Genomic DNA, 27,180 nt, shown 5'->3' on the forward strand with positions numbered 1-27,180 from the left:
GCATGCATTGATCTGGCCTTTCACTCTGGAGCCATTATGATTGATATATAATACGGTTGATGTTTATATGATAAAATGCCAGATTAAAAAACCTATCTGATAATTTAACAAGCTCACTTTTTAATAAGGCGTTTATAGTTGACTATGCTGAAAATGATTAAAAGGATAGTTTCCAAAAATTTATTTCCAACGGATGAACTAAATAAATGCACATAGAGCTGTGGACTGAACTGTCACCCTCCCCCAACAAATTCATATGTTGAAGCTCTAACCCCTAACGTGATGGTAGTTGGAAATGGGGCCTTTGGGTGGTAATCAGGTTTAGATGAGGTCATGAGGGTGAGACCCTCATGATGGGATTAGTGTCCTTAAAAGAAGTGACACCAGAGAACTTTTTTCTCTTTTTCTCTCTACCATGTGAGGACACAGAAAGGAGGCCATGAGCAAAACAGGAACAGAGCCTTCATCAGGGAGCTGAATTGGTTGATGCCTTGATTTTGGACTTCCAGACTCGAGAGCTGTGAGAAATTCCTGTTGTTTAAGCTACACAGTCTATGGTATATTGTTATGGTAATTTGAGTTGACTAATACAGTGTCCTTATAAACAATCTCAGATATTTCACTGATCTTCTCTGTCCATGTCATCCCCTAAATTGTTCTTGGCTTTTCCTTATGTGGGTGGCAGTCAAGGAGAGCATGAACTCATGTGTATTGAATGCTTAGTCAGCATCTGTTAGATGATCTACACACATTATCTAACTTAATCCTGGTAAGAATATAGGGCACAATAATCTGTGGGACAGATTGTTTTCTTGAAAAAAAAAAGGGATAGAAAATGTATGCATTTTATAATCCACAATTAGGAGTCTTCTAAATAGTATATATATATAATTAATTTATATCTGGTAACCACAGTGAACAATGGAAATAAAACACTCCTTGATAGCTTTTCTCAGGGATAATCAATAATTTATTTCTCTTTTATTGTCACAATTACCACAACTATCTAGCTACATGACCAATGTCACTACGTACCACAGAAAGATTGTCCACCTACACTTTACTGAGACAAAGACAATGGCCATTATGTGTTAAATGTACAACGGGATGTTAAAAAGAGGTGGCTTTTATGTATAAGACAAGATGTGGCACATGATTTATCAACAGGTTTGATTTCATATGTATTATGCCAAGAAGCAAGCAGAGAAATGTTTTGGCATTGAGTTGTTATTAAAGTAGAAAATAAGTAAACTAAATCCAGAGAAAAAAATCCAGATCTACAATAGATACATTAAATAGACACATTAAAATAGGAAATTAATTAGCTCCTCAGTATTTTTGTTTTTGTTTTTTTTTGGTTTTCTTTCCTTTTGTTTGTTTTTATATATAAATGAGTAATACGAATATATCACAAGTTAAAGAAAAATCTCAGCCAAAAAGAAGGTACCAGTATATGAAAAACAAATGAAAAATTAGCAGGTATTTTTGCTTACAAAAAATTTAAACTATAAAGAGTCACAAAATATATATAAAAACGCCACATTGAACGAGGCAAGCATCCTCTACCCAAACTGGTAGCACCCTCTGAAAGTCAGCTGCCTTCCATCCATTCGGTCATACCGTGGTGACTGACAAAAAGGCATTAGGAACTCGTGTGCCATCAGGGGACTTGGCCCCATGGGTCATCAGTTCTTGGATTGTCATCCAGTTGTCCAAAATTTTCTTGTTTCTCTTCTTCATCATCTTTTTGTGACTCAGTTCAATGATGTTGACCTCCTTCTTGCCCTCGCTGCCGCTCTGGGGACTCTCCTTGAGACACTCCAACCGGCTCCGCATCATGAACTCTCGGCGGCGACGCTGCTCTTTGGCCCGCACCAGGTGTTGCTTCCTCTCCTCTTTGCTCCAGTAGCGCCCCATTTTCATCTCACTCATGGTGTCATCGTCCGTCGTCATGCCACTCCGCTCCTCCTTGATCTTTAAGGCACGCTCCTTCAGAATGCGGTCCCTCACGGGTCTCTTGGTGATGTACCGTGTCCCGTCACTCCTGATTTTCACCTTCCATTCCATCTTGGGTTCTGAGCACTTCTGAGACTCCTTGCACACGCTCACCAAGCTGAGCTGACTCTGAGCGTACTCGACCGCGGACTTCTGTTGAATTAACTGCATGTAGCTTTGATAATGCCGGGCATGTGTTGGGATGTTTGCATATCTATAGGAGGAGCTGTGGTAAGGAGAGAGGTAAGGGATGTGTTCACCGCTGGTCTTCTCTGGATCAGAAAGCTTGCTGCTTTCTGAAGTCTGCTCTTTGCCTTCAACGCCGCAACCTTGTTCAGTGGTTTTGGCTTTGGTTGACTCTTTACTACTCTGTCCAGAAGAGGACTGATTGGCTGCCATTGTGCTTCTCAGGTTTTTCTTATTGGTGAGGTTGATCATTCTTGGAAGGGAACTGTCAGGGGAACGGTCCACAGTGAGTGGAGTGCTTCTGCAGCTTTCAGCTGTGTTGTAAGCACTAGAACTGTCTTTGTCTGACTTTTCTGGGTGTTCGAGGATGTCATCTAGTTTTCCCCTCTGCGTATCTATGCTGGTGTTATAATTTCGGAATCCTCCATCATGCAATGCCCAGATGTCTCCATACTGGTCTGTCACTTTCCGGAGCCTGTGAGCCTGCATGATATTTTGGCACTCAAGTTCAATGTTTCTTAGTTCTTCATTAAGCAACTGTAGTTCGTGCTCCACTCCTTCTCGTCCCCCTTGATTGCATTCTATTGTGCTGCTTGAGTAATACAGGTCATACTCTCCATGCTTCCGAATCTTGCATTTGAGCTCCAAGAGCTGCCGAAACCTTTCACACTCCTCATCTTGGTTGCCAATACAGTCTGAGTCAATGTATTCACCAGACACGAAGCTCTCATTACACTGAAGTTCAACGCTTCCCAGAGTGTCTTGGCTCTGCCCCAACTCTCTCTTGCTCTTCAAAGATGTGTCATTGGGATGCTCGGCTGCATTCTCCTGCTCTGAGCTCTCGTCATTCCGCAAGCTTTCATCTGTGCGCCCCACTCCACTGTCTTTCTCATGGTTGTTGGATGAAGAGGTTGCCGTGTCTGTTGTGCCTTCTTCTTCTTCTTGTTTTTTTGGCTAAGAAAATAAAGTTGAGAGAAGAAAGAAAGCTAATTATTTTGAAAAACACCAATTGTTGGAAAACTTGCTTGAAAAAACAGTGCTTCTTGGCAAAAGTGCAGTTCCTAGAAAGCTGCCCTGATTTTAGTATCCATAACAATTTTAGAAATAAAGGCAATTAGCTCATGGCAGCTTTTTATGCTTGAATATAAAGAAAACAAAAGCTGCTTGAATATGGCTATGCTACTCACTTGAGGATAAATAAAACAGGACACATTTAAATAAGTGATTCTTGTCTTAAGGTTTTCTCTTAGTTGGGAAACTGGAGGGAAGGTGTGTAAATGAGGTGACTTTATGTGTTCCTGTGGTGATAACACACAAAAGGATGCGTAAGACAGAGTGCCGAAATAGTCTTCAGAAATAGGAAGGCCTAGAGTTCAGAAGCCACATCATCTTGTTACTATGTTCTTTTTCCTGAACTTTTCTCAAGTTCAGAGGAGACTTCATTGGATCTAGCAATACACTGATAATGATAAGCCAAACATCACAAAATTTCAGGGATAGGTTCGTTACTGGAGCCCAGGACCTTCCATTTATAGATGAGGAAACTTAATCCCAGATGGATGTAGCTTCTTAGGCTAGAGGTCTAGGGGGCCAATGCCATCCCCCAGGGCCAGGATTTCTTACATGTCCAAGATGCTGTATTCTTGCATACATGTACTTTGACCTCAGTGCATCTCCAAATCACGTTGCTCAAAAGCAACAGTAATGTCTTCGGACTCACTTGGGTTACTTTAAAAGATTTTTCTACTCTTAACCAGTAATTTCCTTCAGAGGTGAGTTTTATTCTACTGAGAGTAAAATGATGGTTCCCCTGAAAATCTGAGCAGCACTGATTGCCAGACATGGGCATAATGTCAAAAAACATATTTTGAGATAGGTATGTAAATATATGTGAACTTCACTCCCTGGTAATCTTTGGCTTTTCATGAAGAACAATTAGCTCTCACTGCCCTAGGGAAGTGCACATCTAATTGTTTCTCTGTGAATAGGGTAAAGTTACTCTTTCTTCCACCACTTCTCTTATAAAAGTCTACACAGCAGTTTCTAGATTGTATTCTCCTTATGTCTAAGTTTACTATTTTATACATATATATATATATATATTTTTTCCTTTAGCAGGAAATTATATAATTACATATAATTAAGGTTGTTAGTGTCAAAGAAGGACAGAATGGGTGATAAAAAGTAAAACAGGTCTGGAAGGTTAAGATAATTGTTGTTTTCTTCCACCTAAGTAATGGCAGAACAAAGTGTAATGAACTGGGGGGAGAACATGAGCACGTATCATGTTATTCTAGGATTCTCCATCTTTCCCTAAAATATTTTTCCTCATTTCTTAAGAACATACTGAGATTGATTTAAAATGTCTTATTGATAAAAAATAATATTATACATAAGTAACTGTAACTAACAATGGAAAGATTGATACATCCCTATGTCCCTTGCTATAAGGTGACAACAGCATCAAATGTGGTGACATCTGCACAGTGTGCCATAAAACTCCCAGAGGATATTACTGATATTGGACATTTGAGTTTATATACCATATAACTTACATTTATACTTTTTCTCCTATCTAATGTTAAGCTGAAAAAATACAGAAAGGCAGTATTTTTTCTTATATTTCATGCAATAAATGATACAGACAAATTCATTAGCAAAATGTGTGTTAACAACAGTTACAGGACCAAGGACAGCAAGTGAAGTAAATCTTCAGACGGATATGTATTTTAGTTTTTAAATATGGATATGCAATTTTTAATTGAATTTCCCTTTCTTTTGTCACTGGTTTATGAGCACATGTGAAAACAGTTTTCTATTCTCAAACCTAGAATTCCTGGTTTCTGATATAATGCTACTCTATAATTTATCATTTCCCTATGGAATTATTATAGTGACAGGCAATGTTTCCACCAAGGCATTTCTAATGTAGTATTATTGTTTATAAGGGCAAAGGACTTTTAAAGGTTTCTGTACTTCTCATCATTTTTCAGTCTCATGGTGAAGAAAAATTTCTACACAATGAAAATCTCACCTCAGGGACATCTTGCGTTACCTCAAAAGACCTAGCATTTGTATTACATCTGATGAGTAGGCAGCATCTGACACCATATCACTTCACCTGGACAGGATTTCTCCCTTCTTTCTTTATTCCAACATCCTCCTGTCAATTTTGTATCAGGTCACATTTTTTATCTAAGAGAGAAAAAGCCTGGAGCAAGGACTTTCTTGCTTGTAACCAGCAGCTGCCACCAAAAAATATCTTTATTTGTGGCCAGTGTTGAAGTCATACATTAAAATTTCAACCTGTCCTCTTTATATTGAAAAGCAATTGCTACAGTAGCAGCATTGCTTTTGAGCATGAACTATTGTTTGTGAAGTGGCCACTGAGCATCCATGGTGAGCACAGGGTGTAGTACACATGGCTCTGTCAACTGTAGTTTGCAACCTAATAATTTATTAGCATATACACATGAGCACGCATGCACAGACACACACATGCACACACACACACCTCTGTTATGGGATGCCAGCATGTCAATGCATCTCATCATTCAGTTTGGTAAAGTGATAGGATGTTTGTGTTTTATATTCCTAAGCCTAACTGCCAGGATTTTTTTTTTTTTTAATTACCTTTTAGGGTGAGTTAAGAAGTAATGTTGAGAATAGGATGATAATTAAACAAATAAGCAGATTGACAGCGGAAGTGTTAGTAAAATTATATCAGGCAAATGAATGACGAGAATCTGACATAAAAAAATCTAGGCTATATTGATCTTGATTTTATCTAGTGGAGAAACAACAACAACAAAAATGGAAAGAATACTAAGACTCGGTTTGCCACAAACCACGCTGTGCTCTTTCGCTAGTTATGAATTACTTAAAGGCAGGAACTTTGCTCATTTTCTTTGTTTTCTCAGGATCAAACGTGGTACTTGAAACATATTAGGGGCTGAGAATTTTTTGTTGAATGAATATATGACCTTAAGACAAAATGATGTCAATAATCTCAAGTTGAACTAATCTTAAATCAGGAGTATAAAGGTGTAATCATGATACCAAATACCCAAATAAGGTTGATGGCTTACATCATGTCATCATCTTCCTAAAGTTGCCTAAATATTCAAATACATACATTAATATTTTAAAATACAAAATTACTTTTTTGGGGGGGGAGGGGTTACCTCATGAGATATAGTTTATCTCTAACTGGTATATTGAGAAGCAATATGCATTTTTACTATTAAATTTCCGAATTAGGTTGAACAGTACCTGGGTCAGCATTTGAATACTACTGTACTCTCCACAGTGGCCCCTAAGCTTCCCAAAGTAGAAGTATTCTTAATAGAAAAAAATTGTATTTATTCGCTCTGCTTCATTTGAGGTAATCATTTGCTTTCAGAAATTACCATCACAGAGATGTTTGGTCAAACTCTGATTTTGTTTTTTTATTCCATTTATGGCTACACATTTAGAAAAGAACTAGCATCATTTCAAATGCTGGAGTTCAGATCGTGGCCCTACCTGCTCCACCTCACCAGCAGTGCGCTGCATTGCTTCATTATGCTGTTCTTCCAACATCGACAAGTTTAACTCCTCTAAATATTCATTCCTTTCATCTTCCAGCCAGCCTTCCTCCAGCTGCAAAAGAATACCTTAGTACATTACATTCGGTTAATGAGAGCTCAAGCTAAAATAGGGTGAACTTAAATGGTGACACCTGACCAGTTCATTTTATCATAATGATTCTCTTCAAAATACCAGCCTCCTAGAGTTCACCTCTCAGAAGGAAGGAAAGGTGATAAAAAAAAAAATAAAAAATATTGGACTCATGCCTTTTATCCTTCCCTGAAACAGAGCTACAGATTTCCTCTCATAACTGAGTAGACCTCACAGCACAGAACATCACCGTCTTTCAAAGTGTATGAAAAGCATACTGCATAATCCACAGCTGTCATGCTCATTACCCCCAACAATCCCCGTGTTAAAGAACTGCAATGGTACTAATAGGGCTATGAGACAATCGGGCCTTTTTCCTTAACAGCAACCCCCAAAGCAACTCCACACAAAGCACCCCCCACCAGCACACCCACACACACTGATGCTACCCTCATTCTGCTTTTTTATTTTTAGGCGGCTGACTTTCAAGTTAACAAGATGGCTGCTTGCCACAAACACGGACAACATTTATTTCATCGAAAAAAAAAAAGGAAAATTCTAAGTTACTCTCAATAAAGAGTGATGCTGTGCCATGACTATTGTGATTCATTTCTCAGACCCAATTCCAAGGAAAAAGACCTTAAATGTGCACGTAAGGGTGAGGGAGCCTTGTGAAGCGTGCAGGGTTTTCTTTGTGGGTGCTGAAGGTAGGTATTCTTGTGGCAGTCTTACACAAACTAAACCAAACAAATCCTTTTGGCTTCTCAATACAAAAGGAAGTGGAAAACTGGTGGTTACCTTGCTAATATGATAAGTGTTGACAGTCAATTCAGATAATTTGCCTCAAAGTGGGTTTTGGGAGCTGGATTACATAAATTAGCTGTCTATGCTGACTGAATTAACTGAATTATTGTCAAAGCTCCCCTTTACTCTGTGTTACAAAGAAACAGCAGCTTTCTAGTGAGTCAAAATTGATAACAGTGGGAGATGTTTTCACCACTGGACAAATGGGTAAGCACCAAACAAACACAAAAGATAAGCTTGTCTTTAAGAGAACTGAGCTTCTAAAACTTAAAAACAAATGAACCTGAGAGGACATTAAATTGCACCAGAAGAGGCATTAGTGTATATGTATCACATTCATTAAATGAAGGCAATCATAGGTTTCTTTTTATTTACTAAAGGCTACCTAGACCTTAAATTATTTCAAACTTGACTGGGCCAAAAGCATCAATGCATTTATTCATCCTCATTTATCTCACTGTGGCCTGAATAACTTGACCAAGTTCCACCCCAGTGACTTTGATATGCAGATGAGCTATGAAGATTAAGCTGACTAAAAATTTAAATTCAGTCCAATTCATAATTGTCCAAGTTTTACATTTTTTAATCCCTTTTAAGTTTCATGAAGCTGCAAATGCCAGACTCCAAAAGAAATTACTTAAAGCTAGAAATGTTTATTTTTTATAAGCACAGCAAGGACTTTTTCTTTAATCAGGTCAAAACAAAATATCTGCCAACACTGATACAGTGAATGATGGAACAGAGTCTTTTGAAATTGAAATGAAGGGATGGGGAAGACAAAGAGAACAAATGATAGAAATTAAAGCTTTCCTATAACTCTTTTCTTATTAACTAACCCTACAGATCCCTGAGTTGTCATGTGTAGTTAGTATATGTCTACTTTGATTAAGGCTTCCCTCTAGGCTGGAGGAATACACAGCACACTAAGTCAGGAGAGATTCTTCTGGCTCACCTCCCTTTCCTGTCGCATTTCCCCTCCCCTTACACACACATTCATGGCAGTCTGAGTTCAGTGCTGTGGCAGAGACTGACTTTTCCCTTGAGTTGAGCCGTGGGAAAGGGGGGACTGTCATAATTATACAGGGGGATCTGTCTGCACAGCAGAGGTTCACACGTGGCATTTCAGAGAAAGAAACAACCTGCACTGTCTCAAAAGTTCTCTACAGTTCTTACAAGAGTCCTCTCTGCCCCAATGTCCCAAGGGGAATAGGACAGAATAGCAATACCTTTAACGGTATGAGGAAGAAAATGGGCAGAAAATGAAAGTAAGTTGACAGGAAATGAAAGAAATGAGTTATTTAAAAATATTGCACAGTTGCACAATACTGCCCCCAGAACCTCTGATCATTTCCAAGAATGTAGAGAGAATTTGAAACATTAAAAAAAAAAAAAAAGGCTAGGAGAAGCACACTAAAACTTCTATACTCTCCCTAAATAAAATACATATGCAAAAAATGCAATAATGAGATATACTGAAACTGATGGGAAAATATGGTGATATAAATACAAGTTTTGTGTTGTTTTTGCCACCTTATAGCATGTATTGCTTAAATTACATTTTAAAATTATGGTATTAAAATGCATTTTCTTTCTTTCTTTTTCTAGAAATCTGATTTTCTAAAGGCAATTAGCTGCCTTGCAGTGTCATGACAGCTTCTTCAGGATCAAGGGGCTAGGGCAGATCTTGATTTTGACAGACAGGATGATATGCTACAGAGTCAGACAACCATCTTTTATCAACTGTGGAAAGAAAGTCTGGCTTGAAAATTCATCCTCCAACATTGACTCTTGGGTCAGGAGTATAACCAGATATTCAAAAACGCCAGTGGTTCTACCAAGCATATGTATGCCATCAAAGATTAACAGGATCTGGTTTTATGTTATTAATTTCTATTTTTTCCACAGTATGTTATAGCTGTTATGTGGCATAGTAAAGGAAATGCTTTAATTCTAAATTAATGAGGTTCTCTAGCAGTTACATGGAAAGGGCAGGGAAACCACATTATAAAGTTGAAATACCTTTTCTACAACAAGGATGACTATTGAGTACTCTTCAATTTACCATTAATTTCACTAATATGTATTTAGCCCCTTTATTCTGTTATTTTTCAAGAAAATGGGGTCATTGAGATTAACCGGTTTGCAAAATTTCCAGGTAATTAGTGCAATTTCATATGTATTTTAATAATTCACTCCCACATAGACAGTGCAGCCAGTTGTGGAGTTTCCTTTCCCACTCCTAGGACCTCAGGTGTGTAACTTTAGTCTGCCCTAGGCTATAGCAGGCTTTATGGGAACTATTCAGAATGGTCAAGGGCATAATGGAAATATATGTGGAAAGGGTGATCTTTTAAAACCACTATATTCAAGACAGGATTCGGTCTGACACTGAAATACACTTACTCAATGTAATTTATAGATGGTATGTAGTTATTGAGTCTGAAATATATCAGATCAATAACCTGAAAGACAAATGGTGATATAACCAACTTCACTCACTGAAGCTGGTTATCCAGCACTGACAGATGGATAGAATGGTGACAATGTAATGTCCTTTCTGCATTGTGGTGGGGGATAAAAAGGATATAAAAAGAAGTACCAATAGTACTTTTCTTCCACCATTACCTCTCCTTTACTTTCATGACATCTCCCTCTGTAAAGATATAAAAAAATTCTTTAAAAGCTATCAATTTGGGGCTTCCCTGGTTGCACAGTGGTTGAGAGTCCGCCTGCCGATGCAGGGGGCACGGGTTCGTGCCCCGGTCCGGGAAGATCCCACATGCCGCGGAGCGGCAGAGCCCGTGGGCCATGGTCGCTGAGCCTGCGCGTCTGGAGCCTGTGCTCCGCAACGGGAGAGGCCACAACAGTGGGAGGCCCGCGTACCGCAAAAAAAAAAAAAAGCTATCACTTTGTTTTTGTCACACTAAACTTGGAAAAAATTCATTTACTATACATGGAACTACACTGTACTACTTAAGGGATTTTATTTGATAAAGTTACTCTAAAAAGATTTAAGTTGATAGCTAGATATGCTAATGTTTCTCTCATTAGAGATTCTTTTCAAGATACCTTAATATGCCAATTAAGTATTTTTAGATGAAAACCTAAAGCAAGGATCCACACAGAATTAAATATCACGTAAAGTCAATCATTTTTCATTTATGAATTAATTTAAATAACTGGCAAGTGGAAGGAGAGAGTAATGATTCAATTTTGTGTTCTTTTAAAAAAAAATAAGATGTTTAGCTGCCTTTCTGTGAAGCAATATTAAAGAGTCTTTACTTATAATTGTTTTGATAAGGTTGGCCAGTTGGGAAAGATGACTCAATTATATTTTGTATGCCTGGTTTTACAAACATCCGTGGCACTGATCTGTTATAGAATAGCAGACAGTGAACCTAAAGTGCGGTCTCAAGACTTTTGCTCTCTGTGTTCTGACCTGACTCTCCGGCCTTGCGACCAGCAGCACGATTCTCCGGCACTCATCACTAGACAGCAGGGCCACCGCCGCCTCCCGATCCTGGACGTCTTCCCCATTTATCTAGAAAACAAATGAAAGTGGCGCATTAGTTTCCATTTCCACAATGCTGCACACAATAAATGGCAAATATCAGCTCATTTATGGTAAATGTATGGACAATGAAGCTCACACAATGGGCTCGTCTTCAGCCCCTCAGTGGTAAGTGCCTTCACTCAATTACGCGCTTACTGTAAGAGCCGTATCGATCCCTGAAGGATGGCGGACATCAGAGGAAGCAGTTATGTTCATAAATGTCCAACCTGCGCCCTGGCAACATACATCTAGCAACACAATTAACCAGCCCCTGACAGGTGACGTTCATCTTTCTCCGCTCAGAGTAATGGAAGTGTCACTCTGAGATAATGGTGCTGGGGGAAGTAGGACCAGCAATACCACAACTGAAATCCGTCATCCTGCGCGCTTGCTGTGAGCCAATTAGCGAGCTGCCACGTTATCTCTCACCGGGCGATGCTCCCGGGCTGCTGTTGCTTGCATTTTCATTTAATCATTTCGTATTTGCGTGTGGGTCTGACTCAGTTGCCCCAAATCACTCTCGGGATATCTTTCAGTGCTTAACTAATCAAACAAAGAACTAGTAACATTGTCATCTACTCCAGCTCCTTTCTCGGATCTATCCGCTTCCGTAAAACAACAAAACTAATGAAATATCTTAAGGCTCATCTCTTAAGTATACTTAAATAAAATTTTTAAAAATTAACATAAAATTTAAAAAAAGTTAAATAAGAATGCTTACTGAAAGAAGCCAAGCTTGAGTAAACTTTCGATTAAAACAAAAGATTCTAGTGGTGTTTGAAATGTACCATTTTCTTTTTTCTAAGTTCTATAGGGAAAATAAGGTTCCTAAAGTTTGTATTTTAAACTACATTTCATGTTCAAATGTATTTAGCTCTTATTGATACACTTTTTTCTTTGGATATTTTAAATTTATTTTATTTTATTGATTGCTCAATTCCATAGAGATGAGATTTTTGATCCATAGTACATAATAAAATTGTGGGAAGAAATTTCAATTGAAGAGGTCAAGTAATTCTATCTAAAATAAGTATTAATTATTTCAGAAAGTGTGGCTGCATTGACCATTTTTTTTCAATAATTAATCTAACATCTTTCACTGAGAATTTCTGATTAAAAGCATGAAGTAGACTCCTGCCATTTTCTCCTTGTGGGTCTCTGGGATTCTGGCTGATTCATGAAGACAGACATAATTATCTGAAGACAAGCTCAGGAATCTCAACTGTGGACCACAATAAATGATTATTATTCCTAAACTCATATTTAGCACAAAGAAAGCAGACAATGATAGTCAAAGGGGGGAAAAAATCATACAACCTCATGCTGTGTTTTCTTACTGTGATCAAATGAATAGCTCCTTAGTTTTTCATTTGTATGTGTGCACAGGAAATTCAGCTTTTATAACTTTTAAGTACATTCCCTTTGTTTTTTGGCAATTCTCAAATAAAATTCACCAAATTAGAAAAGGAAAACTTTGATTCCAAACTGGGGACTAATGACCAAGAAGGATATTTTGTGGGGTTTTTTTTTGGTAAATATGTATCTGAAAATTTTGTACTGAGTCCAAGACCTTTTTTTCTTCAAATAAACATAAATTGGCAGTGATGGATTCCACTATACCTCCCCCACCTCAATTGCGTGTAGTTTAAAAATAATGATTTCTTTCAGTTTTGAGGGCTTTTATCCATTTCATAGTAATTCTTAGTAGTATATCTGTGATGCATCTATTTGTCTATCAATTATGGACCTAATCGTTCATCTTCCCTCCATTGTAGGCACTGATCCTAAGGAGGCTGAGTTGGATGATCTCACACAACTTAACCTTTTCTGTTTGAAATACAGTTCTTACCACTACTTTTTCACTTGAGTATATGCATACTTCCAAATTCTTCATCTAAACTTTACTTACCATTAATATAAACACTCTTCATTCATGTTAATGTTATTGTTCATTTCCTCTATTAAAATGCAGATAATAGTGCCTTTCTCAGAGGACTGTTATAGGATTAAAAGAGTTAATATATGTGAACAGTTAAAATAAGTGCCTGGTATACAGAAAGTGCTCAAGCTTGCACATATTACTGTTAATGCTATTGTTGTTATTATTACTATGAATATTTATATTTTAATCCCTCAGAAAGACTCTTTTCTTCTAAACAAAGCAAATATATGAAAATTCATGTGGGGGGTGGTGGTGGTGGGATGAACTGGGAGATTGGGATTGACATATGGACACTAATATGTATAAAATGGATAACTAATAAGAAAATAAATAAGTAAACATTTTAAAAAATTCATGTATTGAAAAAAAAAGAACAAAACTTTTGTTTTTTTATAAAGTCCAGTCCTCTATCCATGAATTTTCTTCACTCATTTGATGCTTACACACATTTTAGAATTTAAAAATCACACTCTTTCACTGGACTTTGTGTGAGATTGCAAAGATGGGCCCCCTCAGGCCACAGGGACACATGGAGGGCAGGGGGACAGAATGGACACTAATATGTATAAAATGGATAACTAATAAGAACCTGCTGTATAATAAATAAAATAAAATAAAATTCAAAAAAAAAAATAGAATAAAATTCATGCATAACATTGAAATCCATAGCAGGAAACATGGTTCTAGTTTAAAAGATATCTATCTCATATATATTTTTAAATTTTAGAGGGCCATCAAGAAACAGTATGGCTGCATTTGATTTCCTTTATAGTTGGTGTTCTTCTCTCTCTGTGAACTCATACTGACGAGAGCTATGGTCTCCAGTCCCAGCATTATGTTCTTATTTTGGGAGGACAGATCATACGTTGTAGAAACAGTTTTACATCCAGAATCATATGTGGGATGAAAGAAATCTGTCACAGAAAACTGGCAATAAAATATAATCTTTGTTTATTTCTCAAAATAAAGGCCACCTGAGCAACCTGGTTGGTAGATCCCGTTGTACTTGGGACATTAGTTTGATACCCAGATTGATATTGAGGCAAAAAATGCAGCCATAGGTTTCATCAAAGATACCTCTCAAGGAATGAAAAGACTTGAGGAATGGAATCAGAGAGAGCTTTCCACCTTCATTTGCTCTTGTTCCTGAATGATGGCTCATAGCTACAGGATTGCTTATAGGAAAGCAGCTTGTTGTGCCTGGAAACATCATGCAGACAGAAAGGTGAAGGACCCAGAAACAAGGGGAGGGCATAGATGAGAATTGGAGTCAGCACAATTTAATGGAAGACTTCCATTTCAAGAAAAGAGGGAAAGAGAGCAAAGAGGAAGGCAATATTTAACCTTTGTTATAAATGAGGAAGAACTGCTAGATAATATATCTGTCTCGTTTTCTGTGCATGGTATACGCAAATATTAGTTTCAAAATGGATATTATCTTGGCTTAGGAGAGATTTGTGGCAATTACAAACAGAAATCAGCCGAAATTCCACTTCAGGCCTAATCTCCTGTATGGGCATATGAGTGTGTGTGTGTGTGGGGTGTGTGTGTGTGTGTGTGTGTGTGTGTGTGTGTGTGTAAAACCCTAAAAGTCTAGAAATATATTTATATAGCTTTTTTTGCTTGAATATGGTAATTTTTAGGTTTCCTGTATCAGTGTACCATAGGCAGGTAGGCAACTATACTTCTTGGCATTCAACCACCTATAGAATTTCTTATTTGAAAACCCAGGAATCTTAGGCAAGAGAAAAAAGATTTATTTCAAATATGTTTATATTTTAGTGTGGAGAGAAAGAAGGTAGTGAAGAATAGAAATACAGAGGTGAAAAGAACAGAAATAGGGGGAAAACAGTTATCCAAAGGGAAGAAAGTAAGAGTAGGAAGAAACGGTGAGGAACAGTTTAGGGCAGAGAAAGAAAGAGAGCTGATTAGAAGTCTTATTGTTCCACTGTTTGAGCTTTTGCAGGGTTTTGTCAGGGAATAATCCTTAGAAACATGCCTGACTTTTCTGGCCAACATGAGATTAGATTGCTTACATGGAATAGTATATGTCAAAGAGAACATGAGACTAGAGCACTCTTTACTTTAGACGGCTGATCATGTATGTCTTTAATTTTTCTCCTGACTCAGCACGGCAATTTTGTAAAAGAACTTCCCTATATTAATTCCTGGGAACACATCTGATACCACCAGTTTGTGGCAAAAGCACAGCAAATAGAACTGTCAAGCACTTGCAGAGAAAAAACACATGAGAGCTAGAGTGTGCTCTCACGAAGGTAGGTCATGGTTTCTCTTCTGCATGATCCCTACCTTCTAACAATATCGTGTGATTACCTGTGTGTGTGTTGCCATTAGGTGAGGTTCTCTGACAGGACCGTGGAGCACTACAGTTAGAAAATTTTAGCTACACAATGAAGGCAGGACCATAGAAATACTCTACTTAGGTCATTGTGAACAGGAAATTAAAATCACGATTGCTCTAATGAGATTCATTTAAATCAAAGCCAGCCAGGAAACTTAAAGGATGAGAAGAAATCCCCTCTTTCTCCCACTCTCATCTCCCTGGGAAAGGAGTCATTAATTGTTCATTACAGGGTATCCCATAATCTCCTTACCAGCCACACGGGAGCTATTTGTCTATCGGTACAATTTTGTCACAGTTTTCTTTTATATAATTTTACTATCACCCTTAAGATTCTTTGTTTCCCGTGTGTGCAGATAGAATTGAATTCTAGGCTTTTTAACGTGACAGGTATTTATTCATTAGATGTGACATATTTGTCACTAAACATAAACTAATCAGGCAAACCACAGCACTTTATCAATCCTGCTGTTGTTTTTTCAATGAATTAAGTCCATTAAGGAATGCCTTATTATCCAGAAAATATCTTATCTGAAACCTTTACCTGCCCACGATATAGCCAAGAATAAGGAAGTGTCAAAATACATAGTATGCATCTGTGGAAACACATGTACTTTATTTCTATCAAACTCTACCCACAGAACTAATAGACACCATTTTACTAACTGTATTTGTGTATCTAGCCTATGGGAGGTGGTGACCTGGAAACTAGGAAGGGAGCCAGTGAGTGCACAGTAGTGGGTATGGGGCGTGGTGAGTAGATGGTGAGAGGAAGAAGTGACAGCTGGCAACAGCAAGAGGAAAATGACAAAACATAGACCCAATGCATCAGAAAAAGTAGCCAACTAGGGTCATTTAATATCAGGGCACACAATCTTACAGATCTTTCAGCCATTGAGCATTTTACTCTATTATATATAGCATTGTGTGATGATTGCTGGGTGTGACATGACCCTCAGCATCAAAGGAAGGTTACATTCTTTTCAGTATATTTAATTGGAGATGTTAACAAAGTGAACAACACATTTAAAATGATTTCTAAATCAAAAAAATCAATGAAATATTTTTGAAGCTTTCATTATCTGGATGACACATGAAGATGGTACCCCTTTTTATTAATGAGAATGTATATGTAAAGCTTTACTGCAGATTTTATTCTTCCATCTATCCTATCACTCTCTCTACTGAATACCCGTGTTTCATTCCCTCGTTTACTCACACGTGTGTGAGAAAAACGTTGAAAATATGGTAGCAAACAAGACTAAGTCTTGGTTTCTTGATTCACTTTTCCTGCCCCTGAGTCATCCAGTGATAGACACATCCCATTTTGTTTAACTACAGGTCATCACTTAGGGAGCTCATTCAAGTAGGAATTATGTCTTCTTGAAGTTTTCTGAAGACTAGTGGGACCATAACCTCTAATCCATACTTTTATTCTTTCCTCATTGGAGCCTTAGTAGAGGGTCCTTGGTGAAAAAGGAGTTCTGTGGCCTCTCGCCAGAGAAGGGAAGGGGTATGGAGAAGTGGTGTGATTCAGTGAGTACACCCCCTAAAGAAAGGAAAGAAGACCAGCAGAGGCTGGGCAGAATAACCCTCGTGTGGCACAACTTTCTCACGACAACGTCGCATTGTACTGTAATCATCTGCATAAGCAGCTGTCTTCCTAATTACACAGGAAATGCCCCAAAGGCTGCCGTGGCATCTTGTCTATTTTTAAAGCCCCGGTTCCAGGTAGAGTGTTGAATCCAAATGTAATGAATTGAAAGAAACATTCGTTAGGGGTTCACATCTAGGAAGGAGAAATGGGAGCAACATATCTGTCATAATAATTAAAAGTTTTGCAGAATGTTTTAACAGTTTGTAACTTCTTCAGTTTGTCATTTGAGTCCTCCTTCCTGTCTTGCAGCTGTGATCTGCAGTGAAACTCAACCCCCAAGGACCTCTGTTCTTCTTTTGGGTTAAACTGGACATAAGAGCTGGGGCGCCGTGGGTCTTCCTCCAGCCACCCTTTATGGGAAAGGACTCAGAAGGGATAGAGCAGGTCAAGGAAGATTTAGGACAGAAACTTTGGCTTTTGCAGTTTTTCCTGGTTTGGCTGGGAACTCTTTCCAGTCTACACACCCCCTATAAGGTGCTTACCATCTCTATTTTTAAACTGAAATTCAGTCAGCCTCTAGGTTTTCACATTCCGTCCTCCACGTCCCCAGCAACTCATTTATAAATAATTAAGACTTCTTCAGACTTCTAAACTTTCATAGTAATGGAACACTGGGATCCCTGTTTACCTAATTTATTGTAGAAAAGGCAGCAATAACTGCTGCTGATGATAGTAACAACGGCAGTTAATGCTTATTACTCACCGTGCACTGTGTGCTAAGCACATCACAAGCTTAATCATATCTAACCTTTGCAACAATATATTTTACTATTACCATTCTTTAAGATGAGGAAACAGGCTTACAATGAGAGGTTAAATAAAGTGTCCAAGTAAGTGATGGAGCTGGAAGCTGAAGTCGAGGTATCTGAGTCCAGAGATTATGTCTTACTCACTAATTATTAGCTAATAATCCTTAATAAATGGCACTATCCTTATTTTTTAAAAAGTTTAAATGATCACTTTTAGTTTTGTAGATGTTACTATCCAGAAACAAAGACAAATTATTTTCTCTAACATTTTTCAAGGAACAAAATAAAACTAAAATTATTGGACAGATCGTAGGAAATTAAAGGAAATAACCACAGCACATACTTGCAAAATACGATCCCCTTCTCGAATCCGGCCATCTTTGGCAGCAATGCTGTTTGGATCTACCTGTAAGGGAGAGGACACACAGATTCAACTGGATATGCGATATCCTCCCAGGAACTTAAAAATATGGTTTTAAAAAATATTTAAAAAAACGTATTTCAAGTTTTTCTATTGATTTATAGAATGCATGCCAAATTTTTCTTCTGTCAACTGATTCTAAAAATGTAAATGAACTATTTTAGAATTAATTACAATAAAATTAAAGAGTACTAGAGCACATCTTGATTTGTAGACCACTATTCTATCCCTGCCTCTCTTTGTTTCTTCATTCCTTTTATCCTTTCCCCCTTTTATTTTATTTTATTTTATTTTATTTTTTATATCTTTTCACTCATTTCTGTATCCCAACTGTCAGACATGGTCTTCAGCTGACATGATCCTCAGCTGATGTTAATACTGGGACCCAGGAAATTTACTTTCTGCTAGGGTGATTTTTAAATCCTGTCTTAGCTGTCTGAGAAAACCTGATAGCTATACTCTAAGTCCATACTTATTAAAGGGATTTCTGTGTTATGAGCACATTAATTTATAAAGAGATTTATAATCTATGTAGCTCAAGAAGTGAAAAAAAATCCTATCCATGTAGATTATTACTAGACACTACTTTACATATAGGGTAAAGTATATTAACTGTCACTTATTTTAGAATAAATAGATATTTAAAGCTTTATTAAGAGTTTATCAACATTTTAATGGGCCAAACTTGAGTGATGACTTACTGTTCACTGGGGGTAATTCCATCCATCACATTTCACATGAAGGCTTCAAACCATTTATTAGAGCTTATTCTAGCAAAGCCTTTTTTTTTTTTTTTAAAGCAAAGTATTTCAAGTGTAGGGTAAGGTTGATCCATCCTATCCAGGATATTATTTTTTAATTACTTTTTAATTAGGTGGTGCCAGCCAATAAATGAGTTTTAAGTGATCAATCAAGAACAAAAGACACTATAATTACATGTAAGATGTATAGGGAAACATTTTTTCCAAGTACTTTTGTTCTGTTCCTGTGGGTTTTTTATTATCCCTGAAAAGTAAAGTTCCAAAGCTGACATGTTTAAATGGTAAACAGAGACTTACTTGAAGGAAATAAGGGATGATTAATCAATTGTATCCTATTTAGAAGACATTCACAATCTAAAACTTTGTCTTCAGAACAGTAATCAAACTAATATTAAAAGCCTCCATACATACTACAAAAGATAATGCTGCAGGTGTTTCCTTATACTTCCTCACCATAAGCAGAGGGGTTATCATAGTTGTTTATTTAAAAGAAGTATATAAGTCAAGTATTCTCTGGAGATTTTTCCATAGTGAGAGCCAGTCAGTAGATTCTTTGGTAAACTGATACATTTATAGAGTGGTGTAGTTTTCTAAGTTCATTAATTATATTATCTCTGCCAGAGTCTAAACACCTCTATAAAAGTAATGTGATAAGCATTGTCATACTAAGTTTCTAGGTGAGGAAGCCGAAGCTCAGTAAGTTACATAATGTTTTCAAAGTCATGGCCAAGAAACTTTGGAACAGCACAGAACAGCAATTAGTATTTAGTTTGGGTTCATGCACATACATATATACATACATGGTTTCACACACATATATGTGTGTATACATACATATATGCAGGAGTTAGATAACTTATCTATATATACTTGTATTTGTATATATGTGTTTGCATGTATATGTGTAATTATAAATATGTTTGTATGTGTATATATATATATATATATATATATATATATCTCTTACACACACACACACATAATACCTTAATACTTCTCATAAAATGATTCTTTTGGGAGTTTCAAAAAATCACCTATAATAATACGTTTTGCTTCACATTTTTTCAAAGTTATTAACACTGAGGGTATTTCACATTTATGTACCTCACTTTTTTTAATTGAAGTATAGTTGATTTACAATGTTGTGTTAGTTTCTGGTGTACAGCAAAGTGATTCAGTTATACATGTATGTACATATTCTTTTTCATATTCTTTTCCATTGTGGCTTATTACAGGATATTGAATACAGTTCCCTGCATAAGTACCTCACTTCTTGAAAGTGATTATGGGGCTGAATAAAACAAACCAATGGATGCACTTCTTGGATATGATATTTAAATTTATCAATTCTGTCAGCAGAGTAAAATATCTGATTATTGTGAATATTAGATTTAAAAGTCAACGCTATTGTTAACAGGACAGATAAAAGACACAGCGGGAACAGAAGGACAAACGTTTGCTGATCAAAAACTTTGCTCGGGCTTCACTGGTGGCGCAGTGGTTGAGGGTCTGCCGGCCGATGCAGGGGGACGCGGGTCCGTGCCCCGGTCCGGGAAGATCCCACATGCCGCGGAGCGGCTAGGCCCGTGGGCCATGGCCGCTGAGCCTGCGCGTCCGGAGCCTGTGCTCCGCAACGGGAGAGGCCACAACAGTGAGAGGCCCGCGTACCGCAAAAAAACAAAAACAAGAACTTTGCTCGGCTTCCTGCGTACTTAAGGGACTTTATTCAGATTTAGACAATGTTACAATTTTTGCACTTCTCCTTACTGGGATTCTGTGGTGAAAGCATCCACATTAAATAGGCTGATAATAATTCCATTACTTGGGCAACAAAATTTACTTTCCTAATTGAAAGTGACAACTACTGGCACATTGCCAATTCTTCCCATTCCAGCCTCCCAAGGATTTTCTCATCGTGAGTCATTTCACTCCACTGCTCGCTGTCTGCCTCCCCTAACCTCTCCTCCATGGCATTTCTCACCTCGCTGACATAAATGCCGGTGTCTTCTTCATCATCTGTTCGGTAACAGACTGTCAGGCCCAGCTTCTCTTGACTGTTAACACGACACAACTCGACCTCCTGAGAGAAAAACACACACAGAACGACATTTATCTCAGAGAGAAATCAAATCCCGCAGCAGGATGGAGAACTCACTGATATTCTCTAGGCCATCCTGGGAAGTCTTCATCATTATCGCCCAACATCTGAAATTAACCCATGTTACCAGAACCCTCACAATTTACTCTCAACATGTATATCTGTATATTCAGGCCAGTGTTTTAACTTTTCATTGTAAAGTTGGAGATGTGCAATTTTTTTGTATTAAATCATAAAACTTTACAAAAGCACAAATGAAGTTTAAATAAAATATGTATAAATCAAAAATGTGGAATCAAGAAAATATTTGAGAATGTTAAAGTAGGTAGCAAAATGCTTATGAAACTACTGAGAGTACTGTGTTTTTATTTGTATTTTAATAGAACAAAATTAAGTTCAAATAAAAAAAGACTAAACTGTACATCAATTCTTCTTTTGAGTTCTATACAACATTATAATAAGCAAGAGTTCTGTGTAGCTCAGGCCAAGGTTTTCTATTATCTTGTAGCAGCTCTCACCCTTGGAAAGAATGGGTTCGTCCAGGCTGTAGGGAGAGACATCAACAGTCATATGGGCAGAGGCAATGATTCAAAAATGTAGCAGTAAATGAACAAGGAAACACATTTACTGAAACACATGGCTAAGGGGCTTGAAATGTCAGTCCTTAGGTAATGTATATTGAATCTATTTCCTGATTTATATTCAGTAAAATAATAATAAATTTCAGTGTATTTCATTTTTATATAATAAAATAGACTTGTACTACTCTCAGAAGCAGATGACTTTTAGAATAAATTGCATAATTCCAAGCACTGAAACACAAATTGGTGGTCTCATCATGGAGAATGTGTTCCTATTGGATGGAGCTTATAAGGCCCTTTAGTAAAGAATCAGATGAGGAAGAACAGAATAAATTTAAATTGGAAATGAAATCTAGACCATCGTTCTAAAACTCAGGCTCTGTGGGAGTTACGAATGTGCCTGTCTTGCTTAATGATCTTTCTCTAGTGCCTGGAACAGGGGACTGTTCAGTGTGGGGACTCAGTTAATGCTGGTTGAAGGGTGATGCCTTTTATTTCAAAATATAACCTAGTGTTTATAACTTTTTGTAAAACAATAATTAAATAATACTTCCTCTTTAACTAGAGGTAGATTTTGTGTCTGTGTGTGTGTGTGTGTGTGTGTGTGTACGCGCGTGTGTATGAATGAAGGGAATAAAGTTTGTTAATAAAGTATCCGTTTAACTGTATATGATCTGAAATAGTTACCAGGACTAAATAAAGAGAAACTCATTTAATTTCAAACTAGAGGATATTTTCCAGTACACTCTGCTACATTTGAAGAAGTATCTTCCCTTTTAACTTTGTATTTCAGTGAAGGTCTTGTCATTGGAAAATAACCATTTATTTTAATGACATACTATAAACCAAAGGTAAATCCTTAACAAGGATAGACTGTCATAAGCTCCAGTGACCAATGATTTCACAGCTAATAGCAAATAAAAGAAAATTTAAATCTTCTATCCTGAGACATGTACTGCAAATTGGTGAAGTACATGAAAGATGAAGAATGCTGACTTTCCACCTGGTGGACAAAGATACTCTAAATTGCACTACAGAGCTTAAAAAGGGCATGGTGTATGCTGAACAAGAAGAAAAAAAAGTCTTTTCACCTAGCGGAAGAATAGCAAACAGTGACATGTTTTGGCACCAGAAGCAAAACGTATACACCAATCAAGGGCATTTTCAAAATTGGCAACAATTAATGCCTCTAGAGGGAAAGAATACTTGATGAAAACTGTAACATTAGGAAGGAAATAGCAACAAAAGAGCTTCGATTACAGCAGTGAAGTATACAGTTAAGGAGTAAAGAAGCTTGTGATTCCTAAGAGGCCTACAAGGAAACCTAAACACCCCATACAAAATTGAAAGTGGGACTTTTAAATTAAAGCAAATGAGCTGTATTCGGAGCTGAAATCCATTGACTTTCGATGTCCTTACAATAGCACCGGAGAAAACACCCCATCCTGTAGGAAGTTGTTTCCAGAGCGAAGCATTGCTTTCGTGAGTGTTTTCTCTACACTCTCCATGCTGTACTGTGGTTTGGTGTTTGTTTAGAAGATGCATATCTAAATATTTTGTGGTAAAATGGAACCAATCTGTTAAAATAAAAAGGGTAGAACTACCCATACAACACCAATATCACCAAGAATCACAGGGAAACAGAAATCTGAGATCCTGAGGTCAAACTAACTCTTCAGTATTGTCATCTTATTGAACCTAAGCAAAACTGTGAAGCAGGTCTCAAAGTTACCCACAGCATCTTTGTTTTCAACATCACCCCCTCCCCCTTTTAAGATACTGGGCATCCTCCTACTATTTCTTTTGCTTCCTGGAGTTCCTAAGGCTGCCTACCTAGGAAGCCATTGGGATTTCAGGCTTGCCATCCTAATTATCTCCTAGAAAAACCTGGTATTTGGTGTAGTCTTCCATTCTCTCACAAGTAGCACTTGAGATATAGAGATAATTGATAAATACATGTTTCTTAAAGGGATCATCATTAGTAATTATTTAAAACGTGGTCCCATCCAGGGTTTGGTTCACACCAATAAAGACTGAAAATACAATTTTTATCGCAAGCCTTAATTCGAAGGACCGAACTTATGGAAGTAAGATTCCAGGCTCCAGAGGAGGCGCAAGTGAGATTTCTTGGATCCCACAAACCACCGAGAACCAGTCCCAACGCGGACTTGCAATTCTTTCTCTGGCTGAGATTGTTTCCGATACCAGAGATTTCATATTGGTACACAAAGGCGTACATTTTAGAATAAAAATTTCTTTAATTCTATGACAAAATAACTTATAAGCAGCTACCTGTTGACAATTTTGTTTGTATGAGGTACAGGTGGCTTTGTAAAGGCTGCTTATCTGAAAAGAATCCTCTAGCCCAGGTTTAATTTAGTATTCCCTTCACAGTGCACACAAGCCTCTGACTTCTGAAGAAACAACCTTCTGGTAACAGAGAATGTTTTCCCTAACAACTTTCATGCCTTTCCCTCTGTCACGAGGAAGCTGTTTGATGAACAACATAAAAGTGAAATGCTACCTCTGTACATTTTCTCCGCGGAGACAATTCTTGGGTATCTACAAATCAAAGGCAAGCCCTCACGGACGGCACTGCGAACCATCCATAAGTCATTTGTGACCGGAGTGGAAGAATCACTTCATATACCCGATGAGAGCACATTCATTTCGGCTTAAATGTGCTTTAAGATGCTATGTTCTGGGAATATGTACGGTCCCTTAAAAAAATCAAATCACAGTATTTAATCCTGTGAGAAACTGATTATTGAGATTGAGGGTGGAGTAGGAGATTAAAGTTAGCAAAGTTTGCTGTGAAATATCCTTCGAATTATAGAAAGAATGGGATTTTTGCATAAATTGGTTGCACTACAGTGCTGTGACTATTTTATATTTTTTATGATTGGGTCTAAGGTGGAACAAGGAACTTAAAAAGAAAAAAAACACACTTTTGCTTTTTAGATGGGATTCTCTTTCTGGAAGAAGAACTGAGGCTTGAAGCTGCCTGCAATGGTTTTTTTAAGCAAATTGTTTCCACACTCTAAAGAGCTCTGAGGCCCATGGCATGAGTGAGAAAATTCGGAGGCAATCAGTACTACACAAGTCAGAATGAAAACCAGGGCTAGACAAGATGGTCACTCGTATCAACTGACAATCCCGAGAGAGGGCTCTATTGTGTCCATATCTTTCTTTCAATTTTATTTGTTTTTTGGTTTTTATTTATCAGACAACATACCCATTACTACACAAGCTTAGTTTAATCATATATCATTGTCTTAAATTTTGTAATGTTGATTAGTAACTAGTGAAATGCCATGCTTAGTTGTTCTAACAAAACCTTTATTAAAAATGAATTAAGTAGGAAATATGAAAACTTTAACCCTCACAGCTAAGAGAAGCCTAGATACTCTACTGTGAAAATATTGCTTCAATTCACTGTCTCCTGGATAGTGGAAATCAGGTATAAAACTCAGTAAAGAATAAACGACAAAACTCCTGGAATACCCAAATTGCTATGACTACAACTTTTCAGGCTCGGACACCCCAATTCCAAACGTTCAAAACAAGTTGCTGCAACTAGTAAATAAACTACATTTTATAGAGACGTTAGGGTAAAACGAAAGCACGTGGTCCTGTCTTTACACTAACACCCCTAACCTCACCTCCTCACTCAACCACTTTCCCTTTTCAATGATATTGTCGTGAAATATAGGCAGTGTTTAATCCTCTCCTATTCTTAGCGACTTTCTCTTTCTGAATCCTTTGAGAAGTAAAACTGCCACATTTTTCTAGATCCAGGTTGTCTGCTTCTCACTGTGGACTCTGAATTGCCTTAGGAAGTCTTAAATTACGCATTTGTAATCAATTTTACACCCTAACAAAGAAAAAGATGTTAATTTTGCTTATACTTTTAACTGGGGAAGGGAATGGATTCACGAGGCCAGTAATTAAGAGTCCATGTCAGGAATAGAAATGGGAAACTTAAAATCAAGGTGAGTGTGAGAAGTGGTTTATATTTTGTATCGTTACTTCTGCTGTGTCAGCTAGAGACTCAGTTCAGCAGCAATGGACAACTGCCCTTTAATGGGCTTTCACCCAACCCTGCTCTGTCTATACCAAAGAGCAAAGGCAGGGCAGGAAACCAGAAAAACGTGCTGTTTGCATCAGACATGGTTTTTTTCTTCCTTCCTATTTCGATATTGTATCTTTTGAGAAAGCTGCACTTTGTTTTTAAGTATTAGGATCATGTGGTTTACCTTGGTAAGAATCCAGAAATTCAGGGTTTTTCACAGTTGGCTCTTGAGATTTGAACAAAACATAAAATGATCATTTATTAGCTTATGAATGGCACTGCTAAATATCCATAGTCATTTGTGTCTAGATTTGTGATTTATATGTTAGTTGTTGGTGGGTCTACATATCATAGCATAGCAATGTACGGAAAAGACTACTCACAAAATGTCATTTCCATAGTTGCTTTACTTCTAAAATAACCACTTGAAGCACTCCATGCTCTGATCAGCTTCCATTCCCACTCCACCATTTGTGCTCTCTCACTGGACCCTGAGCCTGTTGACCCTTCCACTTTTCACTATCAATAATTCCCTCACACCCTCCCCTCTCTCCTTGCCCAGCTTGGAACTGCAGTTAGTCATGATACTCATAAAAATCCACAACGTCCTCGCTGTTCTCTGCCTTCACCGTATCACCCAGCAAAGGTCAATCACTGCTAAGCCCAACTATTCACTTCCTTGTGTTCCCACCTAAGCGGCTGTATGGTCCTGGAGGAAAAGGCACAACCATGCTAATCACACGGACTGCTTTCACTGTAAACTCATTCCCACAAACCTCAAATGGGCCATCAACACTGCCCGACAATCGCACATGCTTCCCTCGTCAAGCTGCTCCTCTTTCCTCAATTTTCCTACACAACCTGCCCACTCTCAGTTGATGACCTCCCCTCAGAACTGATTGGATGCTAAGAGATTCTTATTACCTCAACTTTCCGCTCTCCCGGATGAGTATTTCACACCCCTTTTCTCTGCAACTCTGCTACGGTGCCTTCGCTCTCTTCACTCGTAGCCAATCATTCTATTCCACACTTCGTGGAGAAAAAAGAAGCCATGAAATGGAAACCACTGTATCTTCCCTCCACTCAGCATATTAATCCAAGTTTATCTGTATCCACCCTGTAGGCAATAATTCTCTTACAGTGGAAGAAAGATCACCAATTCTATCAAAGGCCAATGCTTCCACTCACACTTGGTAAACCATTCCTTTTTTTTCTTTTCAAATTTTTTTCCTCCTGGAATTCTTCCTTCTCTTTCGCCTGCATTATCAATTTCTCTTTCCCAATATCCCAATAATAATGGGATCATTCCCATTGCCAGACACACACACACAAAGGAACAA

General features: G+C 37.7%; 1 protein-coding gene across 6 annotated transcripts in view; it reads right to left on the reverse strand.

Moving 5' to 3' along the window:
• Positions 1-953: 953 nt before the first annotated feature.
• PDZRN4 (PDZ domain containing ring finger 4) overlaps positions 954-27,180 on the reverse strand; it is a 415,958-nt gene continuing 389,731 nt past the window's right edge. For 5 of the 6 annotated variants that reach the window (XM_055085690.1, XM_055085693.1, XM_055085689.1 and 2 more), the window contains 5 exons: positions 21,071-21,169; positions 18,251-18,313; positions 11,084-11,185; positions 6,706-6,822; positions 963-3,135 (listed from right to left, as the gene is read on the reverse strand). In XM_055085690.1, coding sequence (XP_054941665.1) covers positions 1,615-3,135; positions 6,706-6,822; positions 11,084-11,185; positions 18,251-18,313; positions 21,071-21,169 — 1,902 coding nt within the window. In that variant the 3' untranslated portion in view covers positions 963-1,614. Of the gene's footprint in view, positions 3,136-6,705; positions 6,823-11,083; positions 11,186-18,250; positions 18,314-21,070; positions 21,170-27,180 lie in introns of all 6 variants that reach the window. The other variant, XM_024122928.2, reaches the window with a different exon arrangement.

This window comes from Physeter macrocephalus, chromosome 6 (genome assembly GCF_002837175.3).
Source record: "Physeter macrocephalus isolate SW-GA chromosome 6, ASM283717v5, whole genome shotgun sequence".
Lineage (NCBI taxonomy): Eukaryota > Metazoa > Chordata > Mammalia > Artiodactyla > Physeteridae > Physeter > Physeter macrocephalus.